The following is a 24,219-nucleotide window of genomic DNA, read 5'->3' as shown; positions in this document are numbered from 1 at the left end:
ACGTCCCCTATTTTCCAACCATGTTACCTCTTGGTTTCCAAAGTCACGAAACTCCTGCCTGCCCTTTGCACGTGCCTGCAGCCAATGATGTATTTACTGTCTGGAATCTGCTGTGCTGCAGCTTTTCACGGTGGTGAGCATATTGCCGGTGTTGCACGTCTTGTAGCTAGGAGATGTCGTAACCCGGCTAGAGACAGAAGGACAATTTAAAAGCATAACCCATCCGTTTTACACTGGTAATACACAGTTTTCTTGTTACCATGGCAAACATGGAAAGAAGAGCAGGGAGCGCCGTTCAGGTGAGGGAACACTGCCTCGGTGGGGAGGCAGAAAATAGGGTTGGGGTCGTTTTCTTTTTGACAGGGTGCAGAAATCCATGGGAATGAAACAGGAGGCCTGTGCTGCAGGAGTTTCCTTGAGCCGCCACTGTCTGTTGGTCTGAGATTTGTATGGGAGAGCCTGGGAAACCTGGACTGAGTCCTTACAGGCTTCATGAGACTTCATTTGAAGGGTTGGGTTTGGTCCCAGTCTCTGCTCTGAGTGTGCTGTTTGATACCGGGCACGCAACGTAGTTCCTCTGGCTCTCCCTTTCCCTCCGCGATTTCTGGTATGTGGGTGGAAGGGAAATGCTGGAAGCTGGAGGAGAAGAGGGGTTTTCAAAAGACCACGTGTCCTTTTTATGCTGGGGTTCCCCAGCGCTTTTCCCTTCCCCAGGCAGGCAGAGCAGCCCCTCAGGTACCTGGAGCCCAGCGCTTCGCCCAGCCATTGCTGACTCAACCCTGGTCAGGTTGGCCTTCTGTGAGCCTGAAATCACTGCCAGATGTTGAGAAAAAGCAATGCAGAGAGAAGACATATCATTCTGCATTACACTGGCATAGATAAGGACGAAGTCTACTATAGACCTTGAAGTTACTCTGGTGAGAGTAGAGGTGGCCTCTATGCAGCTGGAGCTACTCAGAAGGTTGTTTCTTATTTGCACAAGTCCAAGCATATAATATTTTGTGTTGCTATTGAACTCTAGCAGGTCTGGTGCTGGTCTCACCCTGACTTTGTAAGAAATAGAGTAAATAAGCCTCTTGCACTGTGCGGTCTTAGCTCACCCTCTGCATCTTTTAAGAAGCCCCTAAATATGACACCAAAATTAGTTTATGGGGCTGTATTATAATTTCCCTCTCTTTTTGTCTTTTTGGTTGTAATTAACAGGGACACTTTCTGTCAATCAAGTGTCAAAATGAAATGCTTTCCCTTCATCGGCCAAAACGCTTGTGCCAAAGAGAATGGTTGTTCCCTTAGGCAGCTGCCAGGGGAGAACACAATGATGGGCTGGGTTATTAACAGGGCGAATTAACTTTTAATGTTAATGTTGTTGTTTAAGCATGTTTGGGAGCCTCAGGAAGATGAAAGGCTCTCAGAAGCTCTAAGTCATTCTCTCTGCCAGCTGAAAGAGAGTCTCATGCAGGGAAAGGCAGATTGGAGCGAGAGCTGCCCAACATCCGAAAAATGAGACTGTAGGATGTGTCGATCAGCTCCAGGGGTTTTGCAGACTCGATGGGCTATCAGGGCAGAGGGGTCATGGCAGCAAGTAAATGTGTCTCATTTTGAGGTGTCTCCCCCCCATCGGGGGCTGGGCACCCAGAATCACTCCCCTCCTTGACCTGCACCTTCAGAAGTATTTAAGCTCCATCCTCAAAAGCAAGTCATATGCCAAAATGCCACAGTTGCTCCAAGACTCAGGAGCCAAAGAACCATGGGCATGTTTGAAAATGAAATGAGTCTCTGAGTCACTTCAAGGTTTTTAAACATTTTAATCAAAACCTTTTCTATTTACCTAATATTCTGTGTTCCGGAGGAGAGGAAGGCATTTTTAGTTCTCTCCTGCTCTGCTGCTTTTCTGGTTTTACCTGCTTCACATGCTGCTGGGGTATTGCAATGATCTCATCTCTCCAAGTGCCTGGCTGCAGTCCGAGCTCCTCGCTTGGACTTGGCACAGGAACACGACTAATGGAAAATCCCAGTCCTTCCAAGCCTTGCTTGCAAAATTCTGCTTCCTCAGTTTCATCCTGGTGACAGTTACTCCTCTTGTCCTTTATTAAAGTTTAATTTCATTGCCTCGCCAAACAATCTTGCTGCAAAGGCTACAGATGAAAGTGAGGAAAGGAGGTTAATGCAATATATGTTATCCCTGTCTGCAGGGATATTTGTTTTTTTCCTGCTTTCCAATTGCTGAAATAAATGCCACCAGCAAATGTTTACAAATGCAGCGCGAGTAATTTAGATATAAAATGTGAGGTCGGCCATGAAGTCGAGGTTCAAAGCTAAATTACAAAACCTAGGAAAGTCAAAACAAAGAAGGCATTGTCTTCTGCAGTTAGGGCCATTTAGAAACAACTGATTTTCCCACTGGTCATCAACAAGAAAAATGCACTTAAACTCTTCCATCAGGCTCTACCACGTGAAAAAAGTCATGAGGTGCTCCCTCCCTACTGAAAATCCCATTGATTGCAACAGAGGTAAAAGCACCTTAGCAGGAGCATCTAGAAAACCTAATAAATAAAAAATAATGATTCCAACTGAGACAAAGTTTTGAATACTATGTAATTAGTATTGAATGCTCTACTTGCTCTTTTTGCTGGAGATGTCATAAATTTGACAAATGATCATGCTCAGGTAGAACGAAAACAACATTACTGAAAAGAAATGGAAAGTGCCCATGAAATTCTGTTAAAATGCCATCCTGAACACATAGGAGGATATGCTTAAACATCATTAAGACTTGTGTGTTTTCTAAATAAAACCTCACAACTGACATGCCTTTCAAAATTATTTTTTTTTCAGTGAAAGAATCATTTCTGTAGGAAGGAAAAAACCCAACAAAACCAAGAACAGTTTGACACATTTCCTGCCATCCTTTTTTACCTCTGACTGTGTCAGGAACTATTCCAAAAGTTCTTGTTAGGTAAGATGAGAAAAGGCATAGCAATTTGCCCGTGATCTGGGCAGCTGCTCCAGAGTCAGTCCTCATCTACTCTGAAGCACACGGGAGCTTCAGGTACCTTTATTTTGTCTGTGAAGCACGAGCCTCTTGTGAACCTAAAGCAAGACTTGGGTTATCATACTTGTTGCAAAGGAGTGTAGAAAGAGCAGTTTCCTTCACTGCAGTTTGTATATGCCATTTATTATTTTAAAAGACAATGAAATTTATTATTTTAAAAGACACTGAAATCCCATTTTCTGGAAAGTTAAGCCTGTCAGTGTTTCTGACTGCTTGGGAAAAAGGCCAGTGCAGTGTTATACTGAAGAAATAGAAACATGAAAGATTTTCTAAAACTGCTGCTTGAGTTACTTGCTCTTACTTAGAGGGAAAGCCAAGTTTGAAGCTGTGGATACAGACATAGTTGATCACAGGATAATATTCTTTACAAAGAATGCTCTCTTGCTGCATTTTATAGACATAGTTAGCAGAAATAACAAGTTTAAATACTGGTCTGAAAAATCTGCTTTATTTTAGGAGGAGTTTATTCAGTTCTGTGCCCATAAAAATAAATGACACACTGAAGAAGTGTCTTGAATGTGAAGCTTTTGCTCCAAAGATATAATTGTGTCGGGGTTATTAAATGCTGAATATAGTCTCATTTTAACTTCGATTGCATGAATATATTTCTAGATGCCTATTTTTATTCCACATAAATAGGGTTGGTGATATTGAATGTAATGGCTTAACAGGTACAAGTCAGAATTGGGCAGTAATTGATACAGTAATGTCAAAATTGCATAAATTACAAATAAGCCAAAATATCCATGGCATTGTATATCCACAGATGACATTCTCCCATGAGCTGAATAGTTTAAATGAATAAAAAAAGGTCTGGATTTCTCAGTCTGCAAAATGAGGTAATACTACTTCTGCACATTGTGGATTATGGGTCTTGGATGAGAAGGAAATGCAGTAGTAAAGCAATTAACAGGCAGGAACTGACAGTGTGTGGCTCCGCTGGCAGTATCAGTGCAGAGGTAGCATCTGGTGTGGTCTTCAGTGTCACCTTTATCTGCAGCGGGAACCAAATCCCTCTCCCAGGCTCTCTGAGACAGCTGGTTTTGTGCGAGTTCTTGATAAAACTTGACCCTCTGATCCGCTGTACTCAGCCGAGGGTTTATCAACCTGTACATTTCCAGTGTTTGAATTTTAGCTTTTTATAATGCTCCACCAATAAAGTTTTTTTTAAGGTAGAATTGCTAAGCCCAGCATTTTGTTAGTGTCACATCTTATGGCTTTAAGCAGCAGAGCTGCTCAAGAAGGTGGCTCCCAAGGAAAGTTAAACACTTGCTTTAACAGTATCCTCCATCCCTTCTTTCAGCTACGAACAGCAAATACAGACACATCCCAGGAGAGATTTGCAGGTTGCCAGTTTTCATGACTTTTCTGCAAGTCTCATAATCGTTGACATTTTTCTTACGTGACAAATCCATTTTGTTTAGGTTTTGTGGTTTTTTTTTTTAAAGTTTCTAACATTTCTAGTGAAGTGCAATCTTAAGGGCGAAAGAAAGATCTCAAGAGTTGATGTGAATAAACCCAGATTGTTTAATTTTTACATCTTGTTTTTTAAGCCAGTTTCAGGATTTCTGGTGACCCTCTCTGATTATTGCTTCCGCAGCAGATTGGCAAGACAATGTTCATTAGTCTCTCAACACTCACAACAACACGTAACTCTGCTGCACCTCTTCCAGATGTTTGGTGGGAAACAGATCAAGCCCAGTTGCCTTCTAACAATCTCAGTTCATTCAGAACCCAGAAAAAGCCTGTGATTTGTTGAATTCCCTTCAGGAAGTTTTTTCTTCCACCTTTGACACCGAGGGGACGGAGCATCCTGTTTGCACGAGGAGCTGCTTGTTAAACCGAAACAATTCCTAATTTGTAGCTGAATAGCAGGGAAAAGCCAAACGAGTCCCTCACCAGTAGTGGCATCTTGCATTTGTGGTTTATGATGTTTCTGTGGACTACAGAACTTGGATTTACAGCTGGGAAGCTGAAGCGCTAAGGGTTTAGATGACCCATCCAAGATCCTGGAGCCAGTTTTGGGCAACGTAGGAACCAGTCCTCCTGTACCCCATCCAAAGCCCAGCAACACCATAGCACTGCCCGTATGCAAGCACAGATGGGCATCGCTCCTCTGAAGTCAGCTCATAGCAGCTGGATATCTGGCCCGTGCTGTCTTCGTGTTGGCACACGTAATTTCTGTTGTTCACTTCCTTTTTGTCTAAATAAAGTAGCTATTGTTTATGAAATATAATAGTTGCACAATTAGCTAAAGAGTCGACAAATAAACGATTACCCAAGAGAAACAAGAAAGCAGCAGCTGTAAAGCTGGGTGCCACCATGCCTTGTCTGTCGTTGGAAAGGGTTTTTTGGTTCTTGGCAAATTTAAATGGAGTTTCTCCTGCAGAAGTTAGATTTACTGGTTTGGCGTCATGCCTTCCGTATTTCTCAAAGTTTGACATTGTTCCTGGTCTGGCAGTTTGTAGCTCTCTGGGGAATTAAACATCTCAAATATTTCTGCAAACAACAATAGTCCAGCCATAAAGGTTGGAGTCCAGTTTGCTAGAGGAGTCATGGGCTCTTTCGGCCCAAAGCACTACCGAAAGCAGCAGGACCCCATCGCTGGCTGCTTTGTTCTCTGCTCTCACTCGGTCTCCCCATCGTAAGCATAAACGTAGCAGAGGAATTTATCTTCATTTGGGGTTTTTCTTTTAGGGTAAGTGGTATTATTATTTATTAGTCTAACTGGGGGGAAGTAGGCAAGTTTTTTAGGCATGGGATCACTTCTTCAGCTTGCTGATATTCTTGTAGCTCTAGTGAGACTATTACCCCCAAAGAAATGTATTGTTTATTTTCTAAATGACCCCTGGCAGTATTTTGGCTAGAGTAAACACTGAGCCTTTTAATTTTTAAAATTTTGGCTAAGCTGTAGTTAACTTCAGCTCGCTACCGTGAGGCATTAGCTATGATTTAGAGATGAAGAAACTGAGGCAAAGAAGAAAAGTCTTTTCCAAAGGGCTGATAAATAAAAACCCAGAAAGACACAGCAAAATATAACAGCTCTTCGTTCCCGAGTCAGTGCAGGCCTATCTTAGATACATAATCTCTGGATTTTTTGAGCAACAGGTGGTTTCTCCAAGGAGAATATGGACATCTGCCCTTGCAGCATGGTTTGGAAATTCCTGCTCTTTTTTTTACTGTCTGCTGAAATACATGCTTGTCCATGGAAGGGGAATGTCATGAGAAACTCCAAAATTTGTTTCCATGTTGCTGGATTTGAAACATATCCATGTTTTTAAGGACAGTTTAAAATTGATATTTTAATGGAAATAGTTAAAAATCAAGAAGCTCCTACAGCATTAAAAAAAAAACCTGTCAATGAAAAATTTTGATTATTAAAGAGGTGCCACGACTCCACAGAGCTCCACTTCTTGATGTCATTTTTCATTTCCAAAAAGGTCAGATTTGTAAGGAGAAACTAATAAGCTGAAAAAATGACCAGCTTCATTTCCGAGCATGTTTTTCTCCGGAACTATAGGAGCATTTATTGGTCTGGTGGCTTTCTTTTGCATCTGGGAAGCTCTGAAGGCAGCTCTTTGCCAGTTACACACAAAACATTTACAGCCCAAAGAGGCCAGCTCGTTAGTAATTACTGTAATGAGTTCTTCACAGTGTTTCTCTGAAAGGTGATTGAGCCCCTAATGCAGACACCAGATATTTTTTCTTCGGTTAATGGTGTGGTAAATTATTCCTGCGAGGGGGCTCATTGAATGCCTCCTTTGAAACAAGTTTAAGACCACAAAGGAAAGAAAAAGCAGTAGGTCTCTTCTTACCAGTAACAGGAGAAAATATTTATGGAGTGTTTCAGATCTAGATCTTCCCAATATTTCTGCAGACAGGTACGAGTGTGAGTTTGTGTCCTTTAAACAGCAAGTGGCATAAGCAAATGGATGGGGCAGGTGCTCCAAGGTGTATTTTTCCAGCTGCAAAGATGTGACACAGTTTGGGTAAAGGAAAATGGGCTTCGTTTGCTCAGAAGTACTGTCCTGTGCTCCCGATGGTTGTGGGCTTTGCAGATCAGCTTCTCATCTCATTGGAAGTGAGAGATGTTAAACTGGTGCAATACTGGTATGAGAGAGGGGGGAAAGATTTTCATGAGGTTGGTTTTTATAAAGGGAGATTTCTGCTACTGCTAAGTGAATAAATTAATTGATGTGTCCAAATGCAATTAGCAAATGCTACAGTGGGAAAGGCTTCCTAATCAGAATCATTAATCAGGCAAAAATGAACTGTTTCATGTCTTGCATGTCCTTTTTTGGACCCAGCAAAAGACCCATCAGCCAACCTCAGTAACATACATAAGGACGGGCATTATTTATAATTGAGCTCTATAAAGATCATCTTTTTAGACGCTGTACATATCTACATGCCGTAACCCAGAAATGCCTTGAATTTCCAAGCTTACACCCACAGGGTTGGCTGTATATTGGTCCCAAAGTCAGGATTTGGAGCTTTCGCAAGAACACTCTTAATTTCTCCCAAAACCTGTGCAGAGAGGAGCAGTCGTTGCCGGGGCGATGAGGCAGTATTTGAGAACTGGCTGTGATTTAGATGAAGGAGAAAATACGCTGCTGATCTGCGTGCAGTCAGTGTCTCCATGCCTTTAATGCCCCAAATCTGCGGGTTGCCCAGCCATTAGAAGGGGAAGCCTTGTGCTCGGTGGTCTCTGGTGCGTCTGGTGGTATCACCTGGCTCATTGCCGAGAACAGTAATGCGGGAGATACTGAAATCCTCTGCCGAAATGCAGCCAGGTGCTTCGGAGCCCCACGTGTTACAGAAACCTGTGACTGATTCTGGTGTGGTAATGCAGATAAAATGGGGAGAGCTTGTAAAGGGAAGGCCTGAAGTGCTTTGAATATATATATATCTTTTTTCCCCCTCTCTGCAAAAACAACACCCGTAGATGTTATTTGAGAAGCTGTTTGATAATATAAAGTGATAATGAATTGCACAGTTTGCCCACACACATCATTGCCTTTTGCTGGATAGTCAGAAAGACTCATTAGCAGGTGAGCTTCCCCTGGCAGCCCATAGCTCTAAAGACTGCTCCGTGCTCAGCTGGGATGGATTTTCAAAGGATCTGTGCACGCAGCATGGCTTTTTGGCTTTTCTCTCCATGGGAGCAAATCTCCAGTCGCGGTGGCAAGTGCTGACTGCTTACAGAGAAGTCTGGCTTAAATGTCTTCTCGAATTTTTTGCAGCAGAGTCAGCTGATGAGCCCAGGAATCCTTATACCATGTCCCTTGATGAAATTATGATAGTGACCGTCTTATTTCATTTAGTCACTCTTGCTAGTGAGAATTAATTTTAGACTCTGCTGGCTTTTGTAAGTAGATATCAGGATATATTATTTACAGTTTATTTTATTTTGTACTCATCTGGGCAGTAGCTGGAGTGTATAAAATGGGGTCTCCTGGAACAACTTTATTGCTTCAGCCTCTTCCTTGAAGTAGTCTTTGGCGCAAGTATATTTTTTCCCTCATCTCTGACAGAAAGCAATTTCCTTTCTCCCCTGCACGTCCTTCAGGCTCCAGTGATTCGCACCCCGAAGAGCCCTGCAAAAAAACCAGTGTTGTTGACCCGTTCTTGCTTCTGGGGGTGGCAAATGGTCCTCACCTGAAAAACCCCCACATGGCGCATCATCTCTGATAGCAGCAGTGAAAAACACCACTTCTGAAAGATACCATTTTCTCTCTTCTCGTAGGTGATGTCAAAGCACTAATGGAGGATTGTTATGGTTTCTTCGCCTCTTGAAATTGTTCCTCGCAGTAAGGAAATGGTGAAATTGGAACGGGAAAAGCTGGGAAGCCAATGGGGCTTTGATAGCTGTAACTTTTACTTAGCTGATTGTCTCGCTCGCAGCGTTACTGATGTGTTATCAACCTGAAGCCAAGAGGACTGATACAGCGAGGGAGAATTGTCATTTTTATTTTTTCGTTGTTTTTTCTTCCCTTTTTTTTTAGAGGATCAAGAAGTATCTTTTAATCTGAGCTGAACATACCTGTGTTTATATCTGAGGTCCATAATCTTTTTTTTTTTAAAAAAAAAAGTCTCATATGTTTGCAGGGAAATTGCTGGGTTTAGTTGAAGTGTTGCTCAGCAAAAATGTTTAAGGCTTCATGTTGAGAGGGATAGAGGGTTTGCCTCATTATCCTTCTCACTTAGATTTTTAGCCAGCACAAGGCATGAAGTTCCTGTTGGTTTAAATGAGAAATATCAAATTTCTTCTGCTTATGAGAAGGGCCCTTTGGAAGTTGTGTTGCAGACTGACACAGGACATCCAGAAAACCAGTGTCAGAAATTGTCTGGGTTTTTAGGCTTCCTTTGTTTTTTCTTTGTTTGTAGGCCAGAGGTTTGGAAATGCATGGTTTACTTTCATGAGGAAGACTCAGATGATTTTATTTTCGAATACAGTTTCCATTTTCTGCATGGAAAAAGGTTTGTTTTGCTAAGCAGAGTTTAAACGTAGTGCTATGGCAGATGCTTATAAAAATTAGTGCAAGTCAAATACTGATCTGCTTTTTCCGCATTCTTACTGGAAAATATGTCATCTGATTTCTCTGGCATCTTTCTAAACCTAGAGAATTACAAATGAGAGAAGCATTTGCCCCCAGAGCTTAATGTGCCACATATTGCTCAAACAACACTAAACTTCCCAAAAGGTAAGAGAAGAAATATCAGAGAATATAGAGCTATTGCTTCAGATAAGGAGGTTAGAGTAACTTCGTTTGTTTTGAATTACTTTAAGATCATAAAGCCTGCGAGAATTGCTCCACAGACCAGTTTCTGGTCACAGTCGGTGTAAATCTGGAAGGAAGCCATTAGCTCGAGGAAGATAACTCTGATATACATTCATATTACTGAAAGCAGATGTGGGCTTATGTCTCAAGACAAAATTTTGGAGCATAAAGAAAATGATCTGTCCTCAATTCTTCATCGGTCAGAAAGGATGGGATGAATCAATCCTCATGCATTAGCGCTGGGAAGATGGCTTTCAGGACTGATGTGTCTGACAAGAGGTGCTAGGGCAGCCTGGGAGCCATAAGAAAATCAAACCCGCTGCTGCCTGCACGCAGCCATATAGCTGCTGCTATTCTGTGTGAAAAACCTACAGCTTCCTGGGGCTTTTGCGTGTTGGTTGCTGTGAGGACGTATGATTATAAAATGATTGCTTCACGGTGTCTTGGAGAAACTTAGCTACACGTGGTTTCCATCGTGCCTATGTGCCGTGCTGCTCCCCAGAACACCGTGTCCACAGCAGAGATCGCTCTGACATACCTCCAGTTCCATGTGCATTGACCCACGAGGAGGAGATGTTTGGTTTACAAGCGTGACGCTGGCTTGAGTTGTGACGTACAGTAGTGTGGGATGTACATAAGTCCCACCCATCAGTAAAATTATTATATAGTCAGGGTAGATGTAAGCTTTTGCTTGCAGGCCATCACATTTTTGGTAAAATTGTTTTTGGAAAGTGATATAGTGCTGGAGAAATCCTTGTGTGCCTGTGAATGGAGGAATGCTGATTTTCTTCCTTTCAGGAAATAAAACTTCTCTAAGAAGGCAAAAGCTCTGTGTGGCTTTTAGTTCCTCACTTCCATTTTCATTAGAGGGGGAAAAAAAAAAAAAATCACATCAGCACCACACTCTTTGCTGGAATGAATCCTTCTGCCTGACTTGCAGAGATTTATAATAGAAATGCTGACAGACCCTTATTTATAATGGCGTGAACAAAGCCATGGTAATGGGCCTCGGAAAAGAGAAAGCGCTTAAACTTTTAGATGGCCGAGTATGGGAAATGCATACAGAGACTTGCCAGAGGACTGTGGGCAGAAAACTAAAAATGTTGTCCCTGGCACTGGTGCAGGACATGCGCGTTGTCAAAATACACGTGGGAGGAGACCAGAATCAACGAGTAACTCACGGACCTCACAATTTGCACGCCCACATTGCAGTCTTAGGCATTTATTTGCCATATGTGGACACCCCCCAGACGCGCTCCTGCCTCCTTCTCCGCCGACGGTCCACGCATCTGCAGTCGAAGCGGGGTTTGATGGTGGGTCTGCTGCTGGGGCGGCTCAGCCCGCCGTGGTTGGGTCTTGCCAGCTAAAAGGCGAGGGAGGATTTGTTGTGCAGGTGACTTTTGTCTTGTCTACGTGTTATCAGCAAGTTTTGCTCTGGAGCGGAGCGCTGAAATGTTTTGGGTGGGGGGAGTGTTTGTTGAGGCTCCTTAGTCTTCTTATTCCGTTCTGCTGTAAATGAGGTATTGATGTACTGAACTTAACAAAAGGAGACCTTACAGAATTGTCGGTAACAGCTCTTGATCTTGTCTAGTTTAACCTCAGACTAGCAAAGCTAGAAAGCAATTTGTAAATTGTGGGGAGAAAATGTGGGAGGAAAATGCAGCTTTTAGGCATGCGGTCCATAATTGCTGCAGTGCAGAGGGAGGGCGGCATGAGATGCATCCAAGCCCTCAAATCTCTTCTGGCAATGACCAGGACAGAGTGCTATGGAAGAAGGCCCAGATTTCACATAATCAATATGATAAACTGTGTTGTGCAGAGGGAAACTGTGGTGCTGCAAAAAGTTCCCACGTCTGCTGGTGGTCGCGTATTACTTAATCACGAGAGGTGCCGCTGGTCCATTGCGTGACCAGCTTGGTGTGCCATCCACCCCAGTGAAATACTTGTCACTGCGCTGATTTGCTCTACCTTGAAGGTGCCAAGGATGTAGGACTCGGTTGCTTTGATACGGAGGAAGCAAGCCTCCGTTTTGCTCGGTGGAGCGATTTGCAAAGCCCAAATCCTTATATTTGAGTGGCTCAGGCAAACGAGGCGAGCGGCTGCCCTGCTCTCCGGGCTTTGCCAGCGTGCACGGTGCACGTGCGTGATCCACTGACGTCCCAAGCCTGGGCTGTCGCACGCTTGGGAAAGGTGGAACTGGTTCAATTAGTTATTCCAAAGCCCTTCTCTTGGTTATGATTTATGGTATGGTCTAAAATGGACGCACCCATCGTTATGAGCCTCAAATACCTTTTCTGTTAGTGGTGAGGGATATGAATACCCCGAGCCTGGGGAATCCTCCCAATCTCCTCAGACCTCCCCCAAGGCTTTGTAAGGTTCAGATTTTATTTTATTTTTTTTAAATAAAAAATAAACACTCTCAGTAAGGACGATTCTGTTCTTTCATGCCTGCATTTTGGAAACATACCTGTTATTTGTTACGGACCTTTTGTCTAGGGAAGATTTGCTTCTTAATGAGTATGTTTTCTGGTTAATCTTTGCTACTTTGAATTTTGTGGTAAGATCTGCTTTGGACAGAACTAGGTCGAGTATATTTCAATTGCCTCGTGTTCTTAAAATCAGTTTGTCAGAGAGTCCTAAATAACACATTGCCTTTTTCATAAACAGCCTGAGCAAATCAGGATTTGCAGTATGTACCGCTGAAGCACAGTTCAGTGTGTGACAGTGATGTGTTACTCTGAGCCACAAGCTTATCAAAGGGTTTCACTGCACGAACCACTGGCAGAAAGAAATACACTTGTCGTGGTTTCAGCCCAGCCGGTAACAAAGGACCACGCGGCCGCTCGCTCACTCCTCCCGCCCCCCTCCGGTGGGATGGGGGGAAGACGGAGGAGAGAAAAAAAAAAACCAAACCTGGAACCTCGAGGGTTGAGATAAAGGCAGTTTACTGGAACAACACAAAGAAATTGCAACAACAACAACGGTGCTAATGAAAAAGTATACAAAAAGAGTGATGCACAGTGCAACTGCTCACCACCCGGGACCCGACGCTCTGCCACTTCCCCCACCGAAAAGAAGAGCCCACCCCCCGGCCCGCTCCCCCTTTATATACTGAGCATGATGTCACATGGTATGGAATAGCTCCTTGGCCAGTTCAGGTCAGCTGCCCCGGCTATGCCCCCCACCTCCCAGGTTCCTGTAAAAATTAACTCTATCCCAGCTGAACCCAGGACAACACTGAAGAATTATTTGAGCCTCATTTATTTAATGAGTCTACAGTAAAAATGAAAACTCCAGACTTGCGATGGTTTAAAACTAGATTGCATCACAGACTTTTCAAATCTGTAGAAATGCAAAGCTTTTCATTGGGTGGAAATAAATTTTGCCATTAGTTTGTGTATTACAGCCTGTATAAATTGCAGCATCATAAAGTGTGTGAAATTGCTGGGGGACTGTTGTGAGCCATGGAGGTGGTGATTTCTGATGTGCATGGCTGGGAGCAGAATCCCATATATAATACTTGGGTTTTGACCCTATGAAGGAGAATTTAAAAGACTAACAGTGTTTCAAATACCGATAATCATGAAGAAAGAAAATGAGCAATATTTTAGTTGTTGGTCTTGCTCTCTCCTAGCCTACCTAATAAAAAGCCAATTTTTCCAGCCTCTGCCTTTCATGTTGTCTGAAGTTCTGGGTCCCAGCATATCGCAGGGAGCAAGTCTCTGAGCTGGGAGTCAGGAGACTAATTTTTTCTTGTTTTTACTCTAGCACTAACCTGTTATTTGACCTTGGGCAATTTGCTTTCTTTGCAGCTATACAGTACTGCTGTTTAGATTTGCCGTATCCTAGGGGATAAGGCTTATGGCTTGTTTCTTAACAGAAAGGATCTTCAGTTTCAACTGGGTTTTGTAAATGCTAATATCAGACAAATTTATGAAAAGTAATATTTGTAACCAACTACTCTTCTGTTTCAGAATGTTTCAGTGCATCTTGTTCCCACCCATATATTGCCCTAGCTGCTGCTGGGATGTAACCTTAAACCTTAGATCAGTTACCTATAGATGCATGTATATCTATAGGTTACTTAGAATTATTGATCCTTATAGCAATAGCCCAGTACTTTCTTTACCCTCATGTCCACTGCAGCATGCATTTACTATTAAAAATACAACTTTTGTGCTGCAAAACCTTATCACATAGGGCAAACTGACTGCACGTGGATTGATCAGGGGAGCAGTGAGATTGCGGTGTTTAGATTCTGGTTGAATCTGGTTGACATCTGGAAGTAACCAAAAATTAACACTGTCATGTTAATTTAGACCGCATCATCCTGTTGTTATTGCTGTGGTTCTCCATCCGTGTTTGATTTTACAGTTGTTGCTAGTCTGTATTGTGTCTTTTCTAGTCCTCTCAGCCGAGAGGCCAAGGGAGGTAATGGGGACCAATTTCCAGCTACGCTTTTCAAAAGAAGGGTGCGCTCCGTAGCTCATCTCAAACTGCAAAACTGGTGTCAGCTCTCTCCAACATGGTTTCATCCCTGTTTTGCTTTCCCTCTCTGTCTCTGCAGCTGTGGAGTCGCTGCATTCCTTGAACAACCAGATCTCCCATTTTATTGTCAACAAGTCAAAAACGCTGGATGAAGATGAAGATGCCTTTTTGCCCAGCGAGAAGGAATCTCTGAAAAGTGCCATGATGTTGATGAGACACCTCCTAATGGATGCACAGGTAGGAAATCAATAAACTCCCATCTGTTAGGACACAAGGAAGGCACATTGCACAGATCCAGAGGCATTTTTACAGGCGGTTTTAGCAGTGGAAAACATTAGTCCCTGACACTTGTTTAAAACTGACTTTGGCTCCTGAAGTCCGCAGCTGCGGGAAGGACATCTCGGTGCACGGAGCATGCAGCTTGTGATGGGCTTGGATCTCACATTTAAGGATGAAAATTGCTCTGAAGTTTCAGGAGAAAATGGAGCAACATACCCAGCATCAATCCTAGCAAAAGAAAATCATCTTGCCACCAAGCATCTGTGCTGAATGCCAGTTTTAGAACTGCCAGACACGTAACTGAGCTGTTGGTTTAGCCAGGCTCTAAAATGCCAGTTAGAAGTCATGAAATGATGTGCAGATGTTTCTTTGTGCCTTTGCTGCCTCGACATAAAATCTTTCACTCTGTAGGTTTACTGTGTTACAGTGTACTTCCTTTATTCTATAAAAAACCCCTTTGAAATAGTCAGGATATTTATTTTTTTATATTCCCTTTTGCTCTTTATTTGTAAAGCCTGGATGGAAAATGGCAGCTTGTATGGGAAGGTTGTTTTGAAAGCAGGGTGGTCTCCTCTCCCTTCTCCTCCGGTAAGCCCTAAAATCTGGCAAAGCAGGTCTGAGACTGTCCTGAGCACTTCAAAGCTCTCCAGGGATGGGGATCCCACAGCCCCTGCTCCACACTTTGACCGCTCTCACAGGAGACTTTTTGTTTTTCCGAACATCTTATTGGTATCGTATTGCAGCTTGTGCCCATCGCCTCTTGTTAGAAGCCTAACAAGAAAATAAAAAAGGAGGAAATTATTCCTGTAAGGATTAGCAAAGTAATCTTCTTCAGGGCTTTTCCTGATCGCTCTCCCATGCTAAGCCCAGATTGCCATTGCAAGTACCAACATGGGTCGGTGCCGATGGTGTTACTGCAATTACCCAGCGCTCCGTTAACCAACTGGCCCCCAGGGCCCGGGTTCCTGTGACTTGCTGCCAGCAGTTTACAAGTGCCTAAATGGAAAATGTAAACAGAGAAAGCTACACATTTTCATGTTTTATTCCCATATTCTCCCGTGTGGAGTCTGGTGGTTATCTTATCTGCTCCTCTCACTTTCAAAGCCTTTGGTCCTAATTACTTTGGCTAGTAGGGATCTTGTTGCATGGGAGAAGTGGCCTGGGAATCCCTGCTATTAGTGACATACATATTTTAATGTTGGATATTTTTGTGCAGGGAGACCTTCCAGGCTTTGGAGGCTATGGAGTGCACAGAGAGCAAACCATTACAGCTGTGCTCAGGATTTTGTTTCTGAGTACGGTGTTCATGTCGCTTCTGTATGCCTTTAGCCAAGCCACCGCTATTTACCCCAAAGCAAGGGATGGAACACTGCTGCAATGTCATGGGGAATATGAAGGGTTAGACTGTGCATTTGGATTTGCTCCCATAGCTGTGCTGCAGGTGGGAATACCTCTGGGGAGTCAGGCATGAGAGTAAGCAGATGCTTACAGGCATCTGCATGTTGCAGATTAAAATAAATATGAGGCAAAAAGGTACCTATTGGTAATCCCCTTTTGCAGGAATTCTTTTTTTAGCACCTGAGAATTGCTTTACCACTTATCAGTTGTCCTGAATGCATATTAAGTGGTGCCTGTGATAGAGTGACTGATTAAGGAAATGCTAATAACAATGGGGAAATGTCAAGTGCTCCTGCATCCTCATGATGTGCCTGGATCTCTTCCCAGAAAGGACAGGACAGTTTTTTGCCTGGGATTTTCAGGTTGGAAGGATGACAAGGTGGGCAGTGGTAGTGCTGAGTAAAAGGATGGAACTAAACAGGTGACAACATCAAGTACCAAAAACCCCAATAAAATAAATCCTCTGAGGAATGAAAGAAACATGAGGTTGGCAGCAAGCTACCTACACAGGAATATCACCGCCAGCGTGTGCATATAAAGTACGTACTAACCCTGATGCAGAGTGCCCTATGACTCTAATTACACAGGAGGGAAAAATATCACCAATGCCATTATTTCCCTTTCCTTACCTGATCTTATTTCTTTCCAGCTAGTGTTTTTTATGGGAGGATGGAGCCCTGCAGCTCTAAACAAGATCGATTGTGCAAGGCTCGGTACAAAGATAAGCTGAAATCCGGCGCTTGGCCCTTTTACTCCCTTTCCTCCTCTCTTGGCGTGGGCCTGATTTTGGCTGGTAGATAATTGGAGGAGAGAACATCCAGCTTGAAATTTTGGGTAGAAATTAGCTGGACTGCTAACCCACCAGAAGGGATTGATCAAAGGGGATGGTTAATGGGCATGTCTCACTGCTCTGACGCTATTAATCTGCTTTGAAAACACAGCCTGTGGGGACGATGCCTTCTGCCTGCTGCCTTTCTGGTGTGGAGAGAAATTGTACAAATTTTAGTAATTCCGCCTGGACACCAGCAGGCCAGGAGATGTGGCCGAAGCAAAGGCTTCGGATCCACCACGGATCTAACTTTGATCTCGAATAATTTTTTTTTTTGGCTTAAGATGAATCATGAAACCAATCAAACATAGTTTTCCACTTTGGAAAATGCTGTGAGCATTTTTAGACCAGGCTGCGCTGGGAACCATGCACATCTGCAGGTCCCCGTTCTCGGCAATGTATCACTGAAAGGACAAAATAACGAGGATGCTTACCAGCGTGGGGAGGAAGAGGAACCACAAGACAGAGGCCTGGAGGTCACTTGTTGGTAAACGCAGAATAGAGAAACAGCTGTTGAATGGGGGGGGGGGGGGCAGGGAATCACCTCATCTCCCATAAGCAATAGGGCTTTCTCCATGGAAAACGGGGCATTACCTTGCATATTTTGCCCTCCTCCTGCCTACAGAAACGTCATTGATGTCAACTGAAGTAGCATTGGCAGGATGAGCGTGAGCATGGTGCCGGGAGCTGCAGTGCGGGCTGGCCGAGAGTCGGCTGCTGATCTGTCAGCCCCGTCAGCGGTATTAAACTGCATGCAGGGATAGGTAATAAGCTGTGTGGAGTCTCTCAGCAATAGGCTGTCAGCTCAAATTCTGCCCAGGGAAGACAGTGATTTAATGAAAGTCATTACAATCTGCAGGGATCTCTTGACCCCGGTGGTCTCCATCCATTACACACCCCGGATAGGATTTCCTCATCATGAAAATACCCCGTCGGAGTGATTGCTCGCTGACCCGCATGCTTGCTGCCGGGCTGGCAGAGCTCTGGAGAGGGAGCCTCACCCTCCCTCCAAGAGAGGGTTGGAGCTTTGCATCCAGATTGCTCTTTTCTCAGATTTGTTTCAGGTTTGCAGCGGCTTCCTGACATCAGTCTGGAGGTATAAAGGCATCACGTTCCCCTAAACAGCGCTTAGAAAGTCATCATCTGCATAGCCGACCTGAAAGGGGGGAGAAATCCGAGAGGAAATTGAAATAGTGTTATATGAACTAAAAGGTGTACTTAGATAATGCGGGTGCATAAAAGCAGACGGAAAGAAAAGGTACATTTATTCTATATGACATGTTCCATCCTCCACATGGTATAGGAATGAATAAACAATTTCATTTCTGCCAGACAGCCCCATGCAAGATACTATCACAGGGATACGGCAGCCTATGATAGATTGTCATTGTTGTCAATCATTTCTGACAGTCCTATTATGCTTGGAAAGGATGTTTGCTCTGTGCATGTTGTTTTATAATCCTCAGAGGTGGAATTTTATAGCCTAGCAGTGTTTTTTCCTCAGACGTTTCCCTAAGCAGGATTTATTGCTTCTGAGACACACGTGATGTGAATCCGTTATACTTTCAAACTTTAAATCTCCCCCCAGCTTTGCCTAAATTACTTTTTGTTTTGTTTTGGTTTACTTGACTTTCTGTTTCTAATAGCTATTGTGAGCGACTTAACTGGCGTGGAGCAGAAGGTACATAACATCTAAGGGCTGAGTCATATGCATCAGCTCTAATCTAGCAGTTTGCCAAAGCAATTTGTCTAATGAATTGAAAAGGTGCATCCAGGCACTAGCATCAGCCTTAGACGTAGGGTAATATTCTCTCTTATATGAAAGAACACATGCAATTTTTCTGGATGCCTGACCTTAAAAGCCAAGCTTTCAGGAAGTTCAGTACATTTAGTTACTTCCATAAAGTGTTTAATTGCCTTCAAGTGGATTTTAAGTTCTTTGGGAGAAATACCATCTTTTCATTCAGTTCCATCCCCAACAGTGTTGTGATTATTGTCAGGGCCCTTTTAGGTGGTGCTATAGAAGGAAGGAATAGACATAGAGACAATCTTTTGGTTTGGACTGGACTTTTCAGATGCAATCATACCACAAATGGTGACTTAAGAGCAAGATTAGCTTAGTCACCTTGTGGGGCACCCAGCTTAAATTTAATTGGATTTCAGGTGTTGGCTAGGCATGAGAGTGTGAGGATGTAGAGACACTAAATCATTTCTCTGCTGAGGAGTTCATTTCTTTCTTAGTTAAAGACAGAAAATAAACCTGGTGGTACTTCTGGCCTAAGTGGTTGACAAAATAGTGTGGTCATTGCCCAAAAATCAGAGGGGGAAGAACCCTTTCATTTACATTTAGAAGTTTTTTTTTTAAAAAATCTGATGTTCTAGCACTTGCTCTGAATAAAATGGCTCCAGCTCTCATTAACTAGTGGGACGAACCTTTACCAAGTGTCTACCAAGACAGGTCTATAGAGATCGCTGGAAGTTGATACCGGTTTGGGTAGAGGATTTTGCCCTGTTTTTCTTTGGAAACTATTTGAGTGTTTGAGTTGGCACCGCCATAAGCCCTTTAAGTTTGACACTGGATCCTGTAAATAAATCATCTAAGGTGAGAGTCTTTCAGTTTTTGAAAAAAGGGAAAGCCTACTTGGCATGACTGACTTTTAGCCATTCAACACCCCACCAGCTGTTTAGCTTTGTTTTTTTATATTAACCTCCATTCTTTTTCTCGCCCAGAAAAAAATAAAAAAATTCTTGAGCTCTTTCACATTATAATCTTTTCTTCAGTAGCCTCTATGGTCTTTCTGAGGCAGGCTGTTACTGAGACAGCTGTGATAATAGCTGCAGAACGAGTAGCAGAGTAGTGCTATTTCATCAACTGACCTTTAGTGTAATTCTTATTTTCTACGGAGCTCTGTTGTACAAAACCGACCATGTTGTTGCAATATTTTGCTTGCTAGTTAAACACTTACCACCATCTGCTCCTCAGACTTTTAGCAGACTGAGCTTCAGGAGCAAAACTCCAGGACCTTTATTTTTACACGAGTAAAAATATTAGTATTAGTATCAACAGGAAGAAAAGGGAAGGGAGGGTTTGCTCTTTGTTTCAATAAATTTACATTATATAAGTTCTGAAAGCATCCTCGCCACACTGATGTGTTTCGGAAGATGCAGAAATAGGTATGATGCTAGTTCTCTGTTACAGAATACTATCAAAATGCAATTGTAAACTGGCGTTCATGTATGTCAGTGTTCACATTTTGTAAGCCGGTTTGGCTTGGAAAAAAGCTTCAGTTAAAATCAGGATATATTTAGGGGAAAGCCTGAAAAACAAACCTGCTGCTCCGCATGTTGTATTTTTTTACATTAATCTTGCCATCCCATTTCCATAGGAAGAAATCTTCTTAGCCACTTCCAAGCCAGCAGCACATCTTCTAATGATCCCTCTAGGTCTAGTCTGAAAGGGAGCACAAAAGACTCTCGTTTCTGTTGAAGGAGGAGAAGATAAAACGCAGAACCTCGCAAGCTTCATCAAGGGCCGTGTTGTGTCGGGTAACATCATTAGCATGTGTTACACGAGCCCGGTTTGCGGTGCCTGTCCCTAGACATGTACCTGACAACCCGCTGCTTCTCTTCGTGGTCCGGGAGAGGAAAAATTGATTTGCGGACTGCCTCTATTAGTTCAATTTATTTGGAGAATGATGTGCCGTATAATGAGGGGAGATCAAAGATACCCTTAAAATAGGTGTGCTGTAATGTGCATGTCGCTGTCTTTACCAGCACAGCTCTGTGCATCATTAGTCACCCACAAATGGTGGGGCTTGGTAGGAGCTGTGATCCTCTTGAATGTTATACCTTGGGCTCACTGATTATTCATCACTTGGTTTTAGTCACCTGTAATTTATTGATTCTTTTGGGGGGGATGGGTTAGGCTGATGTTGTCTGTCCTTCAGTTTTAGTGTAAGGGAAAGACTTTCTGAAATGCATAATGCCATTTAGTTAGTATTGAGTTAAGTTACAGAGAAAATTTCCTTACTGTGTATAAATGGAGGAAAAGATGGGGTTTGCACAACCTCTGATGCATGACTGAAGAGGCCAAAAGCCCTGTATGGTTCAAACCAATCTATCTCAGGCGTCTACTGCCTGTAAAGGAAAAGCTTATCCAGATTTGAAGATAGTTTTTCTCTGAGTATTTAAAATTAATTTATTTCCAGATATTTAAATCTGGAAAATTTGCCTTGCAACAAATCCATGCTGACCTGATATTTTAGGCAAGGTGGCCGTGGCTGATTCAGGGTCTGCTTTAGCCTGTTCTTGTTGTAATTCCAACTCTTGACTCGTCCGTCCTTCGCCACACGCTGGCGTGGCCCCATGGCACCAATGGGGCTCTCAGCATTTAGCTGGCACAGGAGGAGCAGGTTTGTCCAACGTTTTCCTCTGTCTGACACTGATACGTGTGATCAGCCTGGTGCTTGGATGCCGAGTAAGAATAGTTGTCACTGTACATTTTCCAGTGTTACAGCTTGGCAGGGTTGTCATCTGAGGGTCACCGTGGTCATTTAGCTACAGCTGTACCTTGGCCAGCCTCTACTCCTATCCTCCCCTGGGACTGGAAAGAAAAAGACATCTTGAACGTGTTAAATCCTTATCCATACAAAACATGACTGTCTGCCTCATGAAGAGAATCTAAATTCAGCTGGTTCCTCGTGCGCGGATGCTGGCTGTTGCTGAGGCTCCTGCCATCCCTCCGTCGCGGTGCTGCGTCTCAATTCGGTCCTTGCCCGCGCGGTGCAGTGTGCGCTGCGGTTCTCCATACGCTTTGCTCTGTTGCTGCGGAGTTGTGCTGGGGGCGGTGGAAAAAAGCAGTTTCCGAGGCAGGGAGGAGACCGTCCCTGTACTGCAGGGCTGAGCGTTGGGATGAGGGGGGACGTCAGCCTAAATGATCCGATTTGGGAAATGAAGCAGGACTTAGGAGGGGTTAGAAAACTCTGTCATAGTGGGGGACAAACCTGAGCTGGGACCATGCAAAGGGTGGATTCTCTTGCCTACCATCGCTGCAACAAAATATTTATATCACTAAGTAACAGTACGGAAAAAAAGCATTACATTTGCCACCACCCAAGTCCTGTAAGACCGGAGCTGATGGTAATGCGTTGGATACAAGATGGTTCAGCACAGCAACATCGGTTTGTTTCTGGTTTTGTTCCCCCTCTTTCTTATTTTGCTCTATTTTGGTACTGGAAAATGCTCATTATTTTGAGTTAAGTTTGATATCGCGGTTGAAAGCTCAGAAATGCTTTCAATATCTGCAACCCCGCAAGAGTAAAAGACTCAAAAAAAAAAAATTAAAAAAAAAATCACTTGTACAAGCAGGAGAGCACAACCTCATGTTTAAAGGGTGCAGGAGCGAGATTCTCAACAGGTCTGTTATTCATTTAATTGCTTATAAATTAGCATTGACTTTTATGTTTTCATTACCCTGTGGAGGTCAGCAAGAGGGAATGGTCATGCCAGTGGAGAGGTCGAAGTTGGATGTTGTATAGCAGCAACTCAGCACTGTGAGTGGGAGAAATATATATACATATGTATATATAAAGGGTATAGCACTTGAGAAAACAAGATAGACACCTTTCTTTAAGTCAGAGGGGAACCGAGACTCATTAAAAGAGAAAAGGCATAAAGAAGCCGAGATCTCTGCAGGCAGATCTCTGCAGCTAAAGTAGATATTGCAAACTGAGCTCATGTCCAGATAATTCTAAAATTCCAATTTCTCTGACTCCTTCACTCACAAAATGCTCTCGCACCTCTGAGCAGGTGGTCCAGGACAGAGCATTTCAAACACAGAGTCCTGCTGAACTCTGAAGAAAAGATGACAATTTTGTGTCACTTAAAACATGATGTATATTCATGAGTGGGGGGTGTGTGTGTGTAAAAGCTCTGCAAGCTTTAATTAGAGTTCATGAGAGATAAAAGAAAAGTATCTTCATAAATGTAGAAGAAGCAATTAGGGGAGACCGGAGTGTATCTGCTATCACAGCAGTTTATCAGCAATGCAGATTTTCAGTTAATAAGAAAAGAAAACCCCAATTGTGCAGCCAACAAATGAAACAGAAAATCCCAGTTAGCTTCACTCTGTGCTTGGGAAGCATTTTCTGCACGAGTCGAGGACATGAAGACGCAGGAAAACGTGTTCTACTCCCTCCAAATGCTCAATATGTTTTCTTCTGCGTGGAGAGTCTCTTGCTCCATTTCTAGTTAACAAACAAGCAAAAAAACCCCGCTAAGCCCCCAAAGCAAGCTGCATCAGTACTGTGCCGCCGTAATAAGCCACCGGGAAGCCCGAGAGCTCCATCACGAAGCAATTACTTCTCCTGAGTTAGCCGCAAACTTTCCTTCCGACCTGTAAGCTCAGGGGTCATCAAAGTTGAGCCCAGCTGGGAGGTGAGAGCCAGCCAAGCTTTACATTTGTATTTTTGTCTCGGAAAGACTAATAAATATTTAATGGCTCCACGAGATAGAGCAAGCGTTGGCGTTCTTTCTCCATATTTCAACAGTTGCTTTAAGTGCTTGCTTGATAAAAATTAAGCTATTTCTCTGAATTCATGCCTCAGATGCTGGATAGGGAGCTAATTTTGCAAGCAAAAGCTGTCTGGTTTTTGAAAGCAAATTCAAATGGAAGACCTAGTTTTTGAAAGAGAATGCTGGTCTGCTATTCCCACTGAAAAGAGGCAAAAATATTCAAAACAGCCATGCGAGTTAACCCTGGCAGCAGATCTTGTCCAGATGTTGTAATCCTTTCTACTTTAACTCCTTCTAGGCCGTAGGCTAAGCTGCTTTCTAGTGAAAGCATCCATGTTAAATAGGCTCTGTCTGATTTCATTTGCACAGAGCTTTGGCAAACTAGATTTTCTCTGGACTCAAATTTTCCGAGCAAGGAGATGGATTCACTGGTTGCAAGACCCTGTCATCACTTAAGATCAGCTCTCCCTGTTGGGAAAAGGTCTCTTTTATCTGTTGTGTAAATTTAAGGGTGTAATTTAATTCCCATCTTCCTCATTTATCTGTGAGTTGGGAATAATATTAGCGTACTTCACAGTGATCGTGTGAGGCTCTTCATTAATTAATGTGTAAAAGCTTTGAGATCCTTAGGATGAAAATTGCTTTAAAAGATGCTGTTAATAATAAATATCAAGTAATGCACCTTGGTACCTCTTAGCAATAATTGGTGCTATCATTTCTGCCCAACTCTTCCATGAATTAAAAGGCTTTGAGTGGGACTGGAACCACGAATGGGATTGGGACCAATTAACTTGTAATCATATGTCATTTTTTATATCCTTGACTCTCCTGTCATGGGACTCTCGGGAAAATCTCCATGGATTTTAATGGTGCAATGT

At 43.1% G+C, this 24,219-nt stretch overlaps 1 protein-coding gene across 2 annotated transcripts in view; it reads left to right on the top strand.

Annotated features, from left to right (window-relative positions):
* Positions 1-24,219, top strand: part of KAZN (kazrin, periplakin interacting protein) — a 230,544-nt gene that overhangs the window by 44,851 nt on the left and 161,474 nt on the right. For both annotated transcript variants that reach the window (XM_069782422.1, XM_069782418.1), the window contains exon 2: positions 14,402-14,559. Coding sequence is in view for 1 of the 2 variants with exons in the window: in XM_069782418.1 (XP_069638519.1) it covers positions 14,402-14,559 (158 nt within the window). In the remaining variant the exon portion in view is untranslated. The remainder of the gene's footprint in view (positions 1-14,401; positions 14,560-24,219) is intronic.

The sequence above is a fragment of the Haliaeetus albicilla genome, chromosome 4 (genome assembly GCF_947461875.1).
Source record: "Haliaeetus albicilla chromosome 4, bHalAlb1.1, whole genome shotgun sequence".
Classification (NCBI taxonomy): Eukaryota; Metazoa; Chordata; class Aves; order Accipitriformes; family Accipitridae; genus Haliaeetus; species Haliaeetus albicilla.
This window is presented reverse-complemented; position numbering and strand designations above follow the sequence as displayed.